Source organism: Gadus morhua, chromosome 5 (assembly GCF_902167405.1).
Source record: "Gadus morhua chromosome 5, gadMor3.0, whole genome shotgun sequence".
NCBI classification, from domain to species: Eukaryota; Metazoa; Chordata; class Actinopteri; order Gadiformes; family Gadidae; genus Gadus; species Gadus morhua.
The window spans coordinates 9,933,078-9,945,894 of record NC_044052.1 but is presented as its reverse complement, the minus strand read 5'-3'; the positions used below and the strand labels follow the sequence as shown (position 1 = coordinate 9,945,894).

Here is a 12,817-nt window from a genome sequence, read left to right as displayed (position 1 = left end):
GTGCAGTGGACCAAGGACATGTTGTCTTGGCACTCTCAGGACAAGCCCCGCCACACACACACACGCACACACACGCACACACACCCCAACACACACACGCACACACACACACACACACACACACACATACATATACATTACACACAAAGGCTACTGCAGTGTGAGCTCTAGTTGATATGCATGTATGCCCTTTCAGACCGTCAGACGTACTATAGACAATTCAGCCCCAACTTGTGAAGTGCAGTCTGGAACTTGAGAGCAAGCGCTTCAGTCGTGGATGAATGGAGGAAGAGCCTATCAATTGTGTTTGCAATTTTGTGTCGTGGTAGACAACGTTGGAATATTGAATCCAACTTTGCCATTCATCTTTGTATACGTGTGGTTAAGAATGCAACTCGCTGCGTAACTCATCATAAGGATGTTTTTGTTTGTGGGAGGCTTGACAACATAAAGGTGTTTATGTACATGAGGTGTGTGTGTGTGTGTGTGTGTGTGTGTTGTGTGTGTTTTTGTATGTGTGTGCGTGTGTGCTTGTATTTGCGTGCCCTTTTCAAGTGTGACCACCTGTCTTATGTTGAGAGGAATAAATAAATAAATAAACACGGGCCACACCAGCTGTCCCTGGCAGTGTGTCCGCTCAGAGGTCAAGGGCTCCAACCGCTGGCCTTGTGAGGGCGATGGCGGACACATACAACTTTCCACTTAACTTCTCTTAAGTGGCCCCCTCCCTCTATCTCTGTTTCTCTCTCTATCTCTATCTCTGTTTCTCTCTCCCTCTATCTCTGTGTCTCTCTGTGTCTCTCTGTGTCTCTCTCTCTCTCTCTCTCTCTCTCTCTCTCTCTCTCTCTCTCTCTCCCTCTCCCTCCCTCCCCTCACACACAAACACCCACACAAAAGTAAGCACCAAAACGAGTCAGGTTTACAGGTTTAAGCCGAGCGCGAGGAATGCTCTATTACACCACCTAGTAAGACTTCACACACATCTCTTTACTCCCCCTCTGCAGCTAAGCTCTGTCACATGGCAACCCCTCCGTTTCCACGTAGAGTGCATTCGGTTCATAAGCGTAAAGGAACCTGCTCGCCGCACTCGTACGCCTTTCCCATAAGCGCTGCTGCTGTATCTTTCGGGGGCAGATGTGTTGGGAAATGCGGGTTGTTGGCTGTAAACGCTGCACCGGAGTGCATCCAGAGGAGGGGTGTTGACAGTGCCTGGTGCTCCCAGCGCAGGCCTTCCAGGGCCCTTATTTACCGTGAGGTGCCCATGGCTGAGGTTGTGTCTGAATGAATGAATGATCTTACAGGGACATTGGTTTTTTTGTATTGTTTTTTTCTTTATGCTGTGATCCACTGGCGGGCCCAGCGCCACCGTGTCTTCTTCTTTGTGTACAAAGTACGCGCATGGGGAGAGGAGCCAGACAATAGGGCCGGCTGAGCTACTACCCACGCACACAATGGAACCGCGGGATGAAGCCGTGGGCTGGAGGGGGGGTGTTGGCTGCAGGGGTTGGATGGATGAGTGGATGGATGGATGGGGGCAGGGACACAGCTCTTGTCTATATGGGGTTTCCCAGAATGGGTGTTCTTGGGGGGGGGGGGGTTGGGGAGGCTGGGAACCCGAGCCGGTCTCCATTGGGCTTGCATAGCAGTGCAGCTGGATTTACTATAGCACAGCAGCGGGGGGATAATTAAAAGCCATCTCTCTCTCCGTCGGAAGACGGTGACTGAACAAGTGGCGCGACGGAGATCCCAAATCAAAAGCAGATATTTGGAAAGGCAGTTTGTTTACGCACTGTTTTGCTTTTATCTACAGAATATATTCAAGTTTTTCTTTTGGACAATTCATTCTTTTTATGCTTATAATAACTGCATTACCTATAATGACTTTAGTTATGTAACACTGGATTCATCAGCTTATTATGCCACAGCACCTTGATGGAATGGTTACTGTGCCCTGTCCTTGCACTCCATTTACAGCGTCCGTGGGGATAGCGACTGTTTGACCCACAGTGCTCTATCACATGCTGTTTTCTCTGTACACATCGCATTGATGCCCTGCGCCCACACACACACTCCTACTGCTGCTGCTACTCAGACCACAGAACCCCCCCCCCCTAGGAGGTGGACTAAAAGACAACTCACTGTCTCATAGAGGTCCTTACTGTTATTCCAACTTAGAGGAAGTTTTGATCAAACTTTTGAACGTTGTTATATTTTATGATGAAAAATTTTGATTAAATATGCATATAAACTGTAAACACAACTCATGCAAATAAAAGAATTCCACAGTCAGAGAAAGTCTTTTCATTTAATCTATGCATATTGTAATAAAGAACTAAATCAAGATTGTCACATTTTCACAGCAGACACACAAGCACACTTGAAAAGCGCAAACAAAAGAAAAACAGCAGATACATATTACAGATCGAAGTAAATTGCCTCGAAAACTAAGCAATGTCAATTCTTCTTAAGATTGTCCTCTAATCTCTAGACCACTAATAATCAAGCTTTTGATTACTATAAAATATACTTTTCTTATTAAAAAAAAATTATATTAACTTCTAATGGCACTTCTACAAATGTAATTAAAAAGACGTTCATTGACATGTAGATGCTCTGTTTTGAGTCAAAGGTTGCACAAGATGGCAATGCGGTCATAAATATTTCTCATGATTATACACAATTTCACAGTTGGAACCTGTAAAAAGAGAAACATTCCAGTATCAGTGAAAGTCTACCAAACATACAGCAGGAGTTAAGCACAAAATAATAAAAAACAGCCCCAGTTCAGAGAAATGCTGTGTGTTTTTGTACAAATTGGGAGAGTTCGGTGTTTCACATTCAACAAATGCATCAAATAAAATAAACAAGACTTTTGTTAGCTCCTAACAATCGTGGCTAATATAAGCCTTACAGAGTGCATGTCCCCAGTGTTTACACGCCAAGAACATATTTATTGACACAGTGGTAAACTCAATATCTCATTCTAATCTCCAAAAGCAGCCAGAAGAAATAATTTAAAAAAAGACTTCATTTTTTTTTGATACATCTATATATATATTTATATAGACAGTTTGAAACGAACAAGTGAAATTAACATTTTGACCGGAGTCTAGGGTAGACAGTACAGTGTATAAAGGGGGACTCCTCTCCAGATACAACACACTGCAGTGTGTCTACAAGGCACATTCTGTGATCTTCCTGGAGTTACAAATGAAAGGACTGAAAAACAAAATAAACACAAAACATGTCTTTATACATTGTTAGTTTACTTTCTACATTTGTACACGTGTACATCAGAGTTAAACTGCACCATGTTCGGATTTTAAGAAGCCTATAGTTGACCAATCAAAGTCATGCTTTTAAAGTAAAAAAACTAAAGACAGTAATCCAAATCAACCCCCCAAAAAAAATCACAACCAAACCATTCCATGAGTTGCCATTACAGATTACCGATTATGGAACGGAGTGAATAAATTGCATTTAATCTTCCAAGAGTTTAACTCCTGCATTGACTTGAACTTCTAACAGAAGACCACAAAGTTTTTATTAATAAACATAGAAAACCCTAAAACCCAAGTCGTGTAGGGCTAGACCAATGTTGACAAGGTCGTTAACTTCCTTAAGCCATCGCAGTTTCTTATGGGTCATGTTTGCCATATGAGGACGACTCGAAAAGCAATACCAAGGACAATTAAGATAATTCTCCTGATAGATGTGCAATCAAGTTGCCATGGTATCATCCCCTACATGCAAGAACAATGGAGCACTTATCTACTGCATGCTGGGACAGCCAGCGCCTCCTTGATGCAGCCCCACAATGCACCTGTTTACAGTCTCCCCTCACTCTGCCTCTGCTGAATGCCTTCCTCGCATTCCAAAGGCTCCATTTAATACAGAAAAGTGCAAAGAGAGCCCTGGCGGGCTGTCTCCCTCCACCACCGCCACCCCTTAGCAGGAACAGAGGCCCACAATGTTTCCTTGAGAACTACCTGGGATATAGGGGGGGGGGGACAATGGCGATATTGTCTTACTTCTATTGGTAGTCTTACTCTGTATCCGTTGTGCCAGTGCTTGTGAAAACAAACGTTTTCTCGGGTTAAAACAGCGAGGGCACAAACGCCTCTGGTACGGAGACCGGAGTACGGGGGGGAGATAAAAGGAAAAGGTCAAAACCCTCCGGGGAAGACACAACTTGGAAGCCAAGGAGTGACAGCAGCCACAGTACGACCCCTGGCTTCCTCCGCCCCAGCAGGCCAACATGGAACACACAATCAAAGTTTGATAAATATTTCTATATATTTACATTAAATATACAAAGAGTAAGAAATAGCAGCCTAGACAATAGTGTTGAAACTACATGGATGCTAAAAACAAGTGCCTCTCTAAGATCAGTGTGACACAATTTCAATACTTAAGTTTTACGTGTGGTGGATGGAAATAAAATAAAACTATTAGTCACTATTTGCTCAATGGAAGGTCGGACAGCCCACAAATTCAATAGAAGTACCAAGAAATGTCTTTCAAGCTTATAGAAATCAGATTATACGTTTAATAAACCCTGAACCAAGTCCAACTAATAAATAATTATCATCAAGTCTTCTCAGGTAGGATGAAATGAATATCATCAACGTTTAGTGCTACTTGCAGGCAAGAAGTAATATATAGAATCTAAGTGAACCCCTAACAGTCAAAACAAAAAAGATGTTTAACTAAACAAAACTGCACAGTCTTCTTCCAAAAGTTCAAGGTAAATTCTTCCCAAAGTGAGAGCTTGAATATTATCAGTAGTATCTTAGACGCAGACAGGAAGGGGACATGATATCATGTGCATGTAAAAAAAATAAAGAAAGTACGAACAAGTTAGTAGATCCAGCAGTAGGCAATAGAGCAGAGGCTGGTTACAAAGATGGTAACCAATCCATTATTAAAACAAGAATCGTATGTCGACATTCACACTCGCGCCTCTTCCCAGTGTGTCCTTCACACTGTCCATTAGCGTGTGCACCATTTAACACGCTGTTAATACCAGGTAACAAGAGAGATTACTGCCAACTACCAACATTACCTCCTGGCATTAAGATACGTTAGCATTTTCAAATCAAACATGTAGGTCCAATTGATGTGGGTTTATTTTTAGTACACTGGGTAAAGAAAAAGTTTCAGGAGGCACCAATATTGCAGCTTAAACTGCGTTAATCCATTATCTACATGCTCATCTCTGAAAGGCGAGCTTCCTTCAATGTGTGTTTACGTGACACAACAACATAAATCTGGTAAAGACAAAACATACATATTTGTATATTAATGATCCAGACTGAAGTATTCAAGTATGGTGGTGTGTTTTTTTTCATTAAAAAACCTTCATGTCAACTGAGAAGCAATGCACTGCCTCTATGAAAAAAATAAAATAATCAACACTTCCTCTTGATAATCAAACCTCATCTATTTACGTTGCCTCGTGATAATTTAGACAAGTATTATACTATAAATAAATAATAAAGTAGGAGGCAAAAGAAAAGAAGATATTGCCACTGATTTACAGTACTGCTCCTCTGTGTGTACGTTGAAACGCTCATCGTTCTCTCAAATGATTGCTCTAACATCACTTCAGCATGGACTATTGTTCCTCCGCTCAGCAGACGCACGCAAAAGGCCTTTTTCTCTCCGTAGCACCGCCTAAAAACGCAACAGATTGACACTCATAAGACACGGAGAAAACAAGTGCATCATCCTGTTTGTTCACCCTCCCAAAATGATCCAGATAGACTTCCCTCAGCAGCGCACACATAATGGGGAGGTTAGTCTCCAACCTGCCCTGTCTCCGGACATCATGCATGCCTATAACATGGCTCGCTACCAGAATATATTATATTAGCTCCAGTTTGAAATTTGTTACAACTCTTTTAGCTTGAGAAACGCCTCGTGGGCGGATGAGGGGTAGAATTCCAAAAACGCACACATCGACTCCAGCAAATTCCCAGTGTGTTCACACGAAAGAAAGAAAACAAATAAAACATAAATCAGTAGTAGTAGTCGTAGTAGTAATAGTAGTAGTAGTAGTAGTAGTAAGCAGTGCAAGAAGAGACACATCCTGGTGTGTCTCTCCTGCCATGGCACCAGTGAAGAGTGTTTCTCTGTCTGTGAGTTTGTTTAGTTTTTATCCGATAGTCGATAGGGTCTTGGTGAGGACGCAGTGGAACTTCCTGATGTGGCGGTAGAGGTCCCCCGACTGCGTGAAGCGCCGCTCGCACCACTTGCACGCGTGCGGCTTCTCCCGCGTGTGCACCACCGCGTGGCGGCTCAGGTTGTGAGAGTACTGGAAGCTCTTGCCGCACTGGCCGCACGTGTACGGCTTCTCGCCCGAGTGTGTGCGCTCGTGGCGCTTCAGCGTGTACATGCAGGAGAAGGTCTTGCCGCACTGCGAGCAGGTGGGCACCGAGCCGTCGGGCGACAGCTTGGCCCGCGTGCCGTCCTTCTCGCGGAAGTGCGAGCTGAGGTGCAGCTGCAGCACGTGGGGGCTGGCGAACACCTTGCTGCACAGAGGGCACACGCAGACCTGCTGGCCGGCCGCCGCCGCCGCCGCCGCCACCGCCGCCGCCGGGGGCAGCAGCAGCACGCCGCTGGACGTGGAGATGTCCGAGGAGGCCAGGTCCTCGTCCTCGTCCTCCTCCTCACTGTCCCCTGCCAGCAGCGCGCCCCTCCCCCTCCCCTCCCCCTCCCGGCCGGGGGCGCCCTCCCTGCCCCCGCGGTGGTGGTGGTGTTGGGGGTGGTGGTGGCCGGGGGGGCGGCGGCGCCCCCGTCTCCCCCCCTCCTCCTCCTCGTCCTCCTCCTCCTCCTCCCCCCCCATCATCAGGTCCTCCCCCCGGGAGAGCAGGGCGGCTGTGGAGCCGTTGTTGCCCGGGAAGAGGGCAGCGAACCCTGTCACCACCGAGCTCCTGGCACTATTCCCAAAGCGCTGGCTCTCCGGGCTCATCGGCTCACTGTCCTCCTGCTCTGACAGCAAGTCGTGTTCGTCTTTAACAAGTGGCTCAGTGCCCTGCTGCTGGCTGTCGAGGGCCAGCTGTCCCGCGACGTAGGAGGGGTGGAAGGGATCCCTGCTAGACGGTGGCTTGAAAGACAAATCCAGCGCGCAGTCCATGTCATCCGAAGCCAGGGACCTCTGGGACAGGGATACGGCGCGGCTACTGACATCAGCTTTTGTTTTTCCAGCTGTTTGGACACAGGCCTCGGCCTCTGCCGACACATAATTGACACCTACAAGGTCCGGGGACCGGCCGGACTGACCGTTGGCCTTCTGCCTGCTCTGCACAGGGCGATCACACAGGGTGACAGCCAGCCCCACTTTGCTGTCCGTGTCAGAGTCCTCGGCGGGGGGAGGCCTGTGATGGCCGGGGGCCGGCGCGGGGGGCTGTCGCCGGACAAGCTGCTTGCCGGCCTGCTCCCCGTCCGAGGAGCTCTCCCTGTCCCCCGCGCCGCCCAGCGCCAGGCGCAGGCCGGGGCCCTCGGCCGTCCTCTCATCCAGCGGGGACACTTCTTTATCTTTCAGCTTGCCCTTGCACACTTTGACGATGTCGTACATGTGGAGGTAGCTGGCGGCGGCCAACACGTCCTCCACGGGCAGAGTGCTGAATTCCAGCTTCCCCTCATACATAAATTCAAGGAGCAGGCTGAAAGCCGGCGCTGTCACAATGTCACTGTTCAGATGCACAACGTCCCTTTTGTCTAGCTGGTCCCTGTAGAAGAGGTGGAAGTACATGCTGCATGAGGCCAGCACGGCCCTGTGCGCTTTGAATCGAGCCTCCCCGACGAGAACAGTGCAGTCACAGAGGAAACCTTGGTGACGCTGCTGACTCAGACACTGCAGCAACTGGCGGCTATGGTGTGGGAACTCCATTCTACCTTCATAACCTGGTGGGAACAGGAAAAACAGGATAGTGTATAAATGCAATGCAGGTGTTTGAGAGGGTGTCGCGGAGGTAGCAACGAACGGGCATTAGCGACCAAACGACGAGGTCATTATCCCCCCGAAACCAAACGATGCGAACCGTCAACCTATTATTTTGTTGAACAATAGTAAAAAGTTGAAATAAGTACACGTCAATACTTTATCAACTATATAACATAAAACGTGAAATAAACGTCTTTTTTTTTTTCAATCGAAGAAAATAGTTTTATCATAAGTTCAACGTATATTCATCATCGTCATTTGGTTCAATCATTTACAAAATATAGCCACAAACAAAAAAAGGCAATCTTAATTTATCTGTGAATAGCGAATAGTTTACCTACTATAATATTCGCTCGTCTGACCTTGTATCATTCTGTCACCAGTTCTGTTTCCAAATATTCCAAAAAGCATCCCGGTGGGTGAGCCCTACTTTGTGCGCTTCTCCTATAAACTGATGGACCATCCGATCAGCGCCACACGCACGTTTCTGCGTTTAAAACATCACGATCTGTCTTTAAACTAACTGCTCGTCACACAATGCACAATCATGTACAACTGTTCCCACATATGCACACAAACAACTGAAATCATAGAAAGGCAGAGCTTGGAATAGAAAACTACCAGTCGCCCATCGGGGGCAAGGTTAAGAAAAAGCCAGAGGAGAGAGTGAGTAAACTGCTGCTCTGTTTGCTAATTACACTGCAAGCTGTGGAGTCAGCTGCTCTGACATCACTGCAATGGAAACGGTACCTCCAGCTGTGCTGCTCTTTATGCCATATGTTATGGTCAGCGACGCCAGTACCAAAAATATATTTTACCTTAACTTATAGCACGAACAGATGTATATAAAGTAGCCGTAGAAGGAACATTGTGTCACTTTGACAATCTAAAAAAATAAGCTTAAAAAGAAAAGCGAGTCCGCCGCACAGCAGCCGACGCGAATAAGTCAAATAAAGAAACTGGGCTCTTTATACGCACTTAAACGCGCACCACCGGGACGATAAGTCTCTTCTGAATCGGCAAAAGCAGAAATCCCAACTGTCTAGAACAGATCGGTTTTCAACTCAATTATTCCGGAACGACACCGTAGCGAAAAGTAGCGAACTTCGAGCACAACAATTCGTTCATTTAAAGCGAAGGAGCCGGACCATACTGAGATAAGAAGGCAGCAGAAAGGCAAGGACGAGGCTGTGAAACGAGCACCATGTCCGTGTTGGGAAATGCATTGCTGCCGCCGGGAGCCTTTTAAGAGCACAGGAACTCACTGCAACTGCCGCTGGCCAACCCAACGCGAACCCAACTTTCGCTTTCTCGGTTCCCATAGTTGAGCACAACATACTCACATGTATTATTTCTCCGATACTTGTTTTTTTTCGCCTATATGTCCCGATGTCTTTTCATGATGTGAGGCCAGATGTTCGCTTCTCCCGTCGTTTCTTGGGCTTCAGTTCGACCCTGGCTGGCAGCAGGCAAGCTGCACTCAGCGCTGTGTCAAGCAGGTTGATAATAGCACAGTCTCGCGATAGTTCCGGCCACAATAAGTTCTGTACTACTCCACGGATTCACACAGTGGCAGCAAGTAGCAGAGCACCTTGGGAAACACAAATACCTTCTTTTAAAAAGCACCTGCCATGAATAATTTGGCATGCTAAATAATAGTTTGCGGAGTCTATTGTTGTTTCATTGACTTGCTGTTGGCTTGTCATTGACATATTTAGAAGAGCTATCAGAATTATATTGTAGGTTTTGTCTTATGAGAACTATAGGATTGCGTCATTTATGTTATGTTTCGTTTGTATTCATCATTATTTCAAAGGGACTTTGTTTATTTTGAAGATGATCCCTTATATTAAATAATTCAGTTGATTAATCTACAACACATGATCTCCGGGCTTTAACCGTTATCTTTACTTACTTCTAACTCTAAAAAATTTCAGTCCTGTGTTACTATCATTGGCTCCTCCTTGAAGATTCACAAAACATATTACTCTATAATTGTGAGTATTTGTGATGGCAGTGCAGCCGGGGAAACAGAGGCTTGAGGTTGCAGCTGCTCGTCTTGTGCCCCACACACGCAGCACACCCCTTCCACCCAGCCAGCCTCCACACACACACACACACGCACACGCACACACACACACACACACACACACACACACACACACACACACACACACACACACACACACATAAACACACACACACAGACACACACACACAAACATAAACACACACACACACACACATAACCACACACAGACATGCACCATCCCCTCCCAAGCAGCCTCCAAACACACACACACACGCACACACACAAACAACCACCCAGACACACACACACACACACACAACCACACACACACATCCCTCCCCCTCCCAACTGCCTTGGTCACCTTTGCCCTGTGTTCCAGCTGTCGTGTGTTTTGAAAGGGCCATTTGCAGCTCCTTAAGGCCCCCGACACAGAGGGGAATGAGTAGTGTGACGGGAGGCGGCCAGCCACTGGCTTGGAAGGGGGCGACCGCCGAGGACTCTTATCCACTTATGGCCTTATTCCATTTTTAGTCTGGCTGTCACCATCACACCACCAGGGGTGGGTATCCGTACCCCCGCGCCCTTTCTCCACGACGGCCGTTAACAAATCAAAAAGTACGAGCTAAACTTATTTTTCTCTTCTTCTCCTTCTTCTTCTTCTCCTTCTTCCTCGTCGTGGAACAGGACGTATCCTTCACTGTCACGCGCTGTGAGGCGGGCTAATGGGGGGCTGTTAGATCGGTGGTTCGAAACACAAACGATGTTCAGAAGAGGGGGGCCCTCGGAAATAGTTCTTCTCATCATCACAAAGAGCCAGTGGACGAGATGTTCTGAATGCTGAGCTTCAGATGTTTGTGCCATATGAAAACTGTTTACCATTCAGCACACTCCCACACGCACGCACGCACGCACACACACACACACACACACACACACACACACACACACACACACACACACACATGTGCATGCCACACACACAGTACAGGACCAACTATGTGGATAAGAATAGGACCAGTGGCCCTGTGTTTCCCTGGCCTGGCAAACGCAGACGGCCCGGCAGAGGAAGGGTGTGTGTGTGTGTGTGTGTGTGTGTGTGTGTGTGTGTGTGTGTGTGTGTGTGTGTGTGTGTGTGTGTGTGTGTGTGTGTGTGTGTGTGTGTGTGTGTGTGTGTGTGTGTGTGTGTTCACACAGGGGCAAGACAAAGCAGTGGTTGTGCCCAGGGATGGTGGCCTCAGAGAGAGGCTCAGCGTGCTGAAGGTTCTCACACACACACAGAGAAGAGAGGGAGAGAGAGGGATGGGGGGGAGAGAGAGGGGCAGGGGGGGGTGATTGGGAGGGAGGGAGGGAAGGAAAGAGAATGAGTGTGGTGGAGGGGGAGGAGGGAGAGAACGAGAGAACACTTCCTGGAGGTTCATTCTTTCTGTCTGCAATCATCAATGGCATTCTCCCCCCCTCCCCTCTACCATCCCCCTCCCCCCGCCACCCGATCCACTCGCCCTCTCTCTCTCTCTCTCTCTCTCTCTCTCTCTCTCTCTCTCTCTCTCTCTCTCTCTCTCTCTCTCTCTCTCCCACTCTATCTATCTCTCACGCTCTCTGTCGCTCTCTCTAACTTCCCCTCCATCCCTCCCTCTCTCTCTTTCGCTATCTCTCTCTCTCTCTCTCTCTCTCTCTCTCTCTCTCTCTCTCTCTCTCTCTCTCTCTCTCCCTCTCTCTCACTCATTGTCTCTCTGTCTCTCTGTCTCTCTGTATCTCAGACAAACAAAAAAGGCCCCACATTCCAGTGTAGTCCGACCGCCAGCAACCCAGCTTCTGTTGTACCACACACCACTCTTCCCACTGGACCAATGGTGCCCTCCCAGTGATCGGCCGCAGCAATGACCTGTTTACTGGAGCCAGACGTTTATACTGGGATGAGGAGCTCCCCTTCTGCACACATGTTCTGTTCACCAGGTTCAATCAACTTCACCTGCAACAGGTGTTATATTATTGATTGATTGATTGATTGATTGCTTTTATTGAGTGTCCTGTATCCTTATATGCCAGCCCATATGGGATGAGACACTGATAAATACGATACAAATGTACAACACAGTATAAATTATATTCATACTTACATACATAATATACATATGTAATGTAAAGTATGCATATACACAAGCCACATGCATAATCATAATTTGTCATGTTAATATAGTTAATAGTAAATGATCAAATCAAATGTATTTGGTACTTGGTTGATTGGAATAGAAAAACAAACTTGGTTCTGTCTTCAGATTCCTTCTTTTGAGGACATTTTTGCATTGTTATTATTTGATTGTGTTGTTGGTTGTTGTTTTTAACTCGCCGCGCTAGCTTGATAGCCACAGCACCACACCACCTGTGCTCTGGGGGGTTTGCTCAGTGGGTCTAACCAAAGGAAACGAGAAAGTTGGTGGGCAGAGCAGGTGTCAAAAAAGCTTCTCAAGATGAGCTATTGTCAAATGCCCAACGTTTCATAATTAACTTCGATACAATTTATTGTTAACATCAAATAAAAAGAAAAAATCAATAATATTGGGAAATATTCTGTAAAAAGAGAAACTATTGTTGAAAGAATATGGGAAATGTTAGTGAGGATCTAAGGAGCAGTGTTTATATCCTGACAGCTATTTTTTCTGCTATTCAACCCTCCTCATGTTGAGTTAAGGCTTACCATACCTGTTTAACTAGAACATGACTGACCAATGTGTAATGGTAGTTGTAAAGGAACATAGTGGATTTACTTTGGCATTTACTCTGGAAAGTGCTGAAGTTATTTTAGTAGGACGACAATCTACAAAGATTTTCATAAAAGC

At 46.6% G+C, this 12,817-nt stretch overlaps 1 protein-coding gene across 1 annotated transcript; it reads right to left on the bottom strand.

The window, feature by feature from the left end:
- Nucleotides 1–2,286: 2,286 nt before the first annotated feature.
- zbtb42 (zinc finger and BTB domain containing 42) lies at nucleotides 2,287–9,473 on the bottom strand. The gene is made up of 2 exons (XM_030356976.1): nucleotides 9,292–9,473; nucleotides 2,287–7,908 (listed from the first exon to the last, which is right to left on the bottom strand). Exon 2 carries the CDS (start codon nucleotides 7,892–7,894, stop codon nucleotides 6,158–6,160), a length of 1,737 nt encoding a protein of 578 aa, XP_030212836.1. The 5' UTR covers nucleotides 7,895–7,908; nucleotides 9,292–9,473; the 3' UTR covers nucleotides 2,287–6,157.
- Between the last annotated feature and the right edge of the window lie 3,344 nt (nucleotides 9,474–12,817).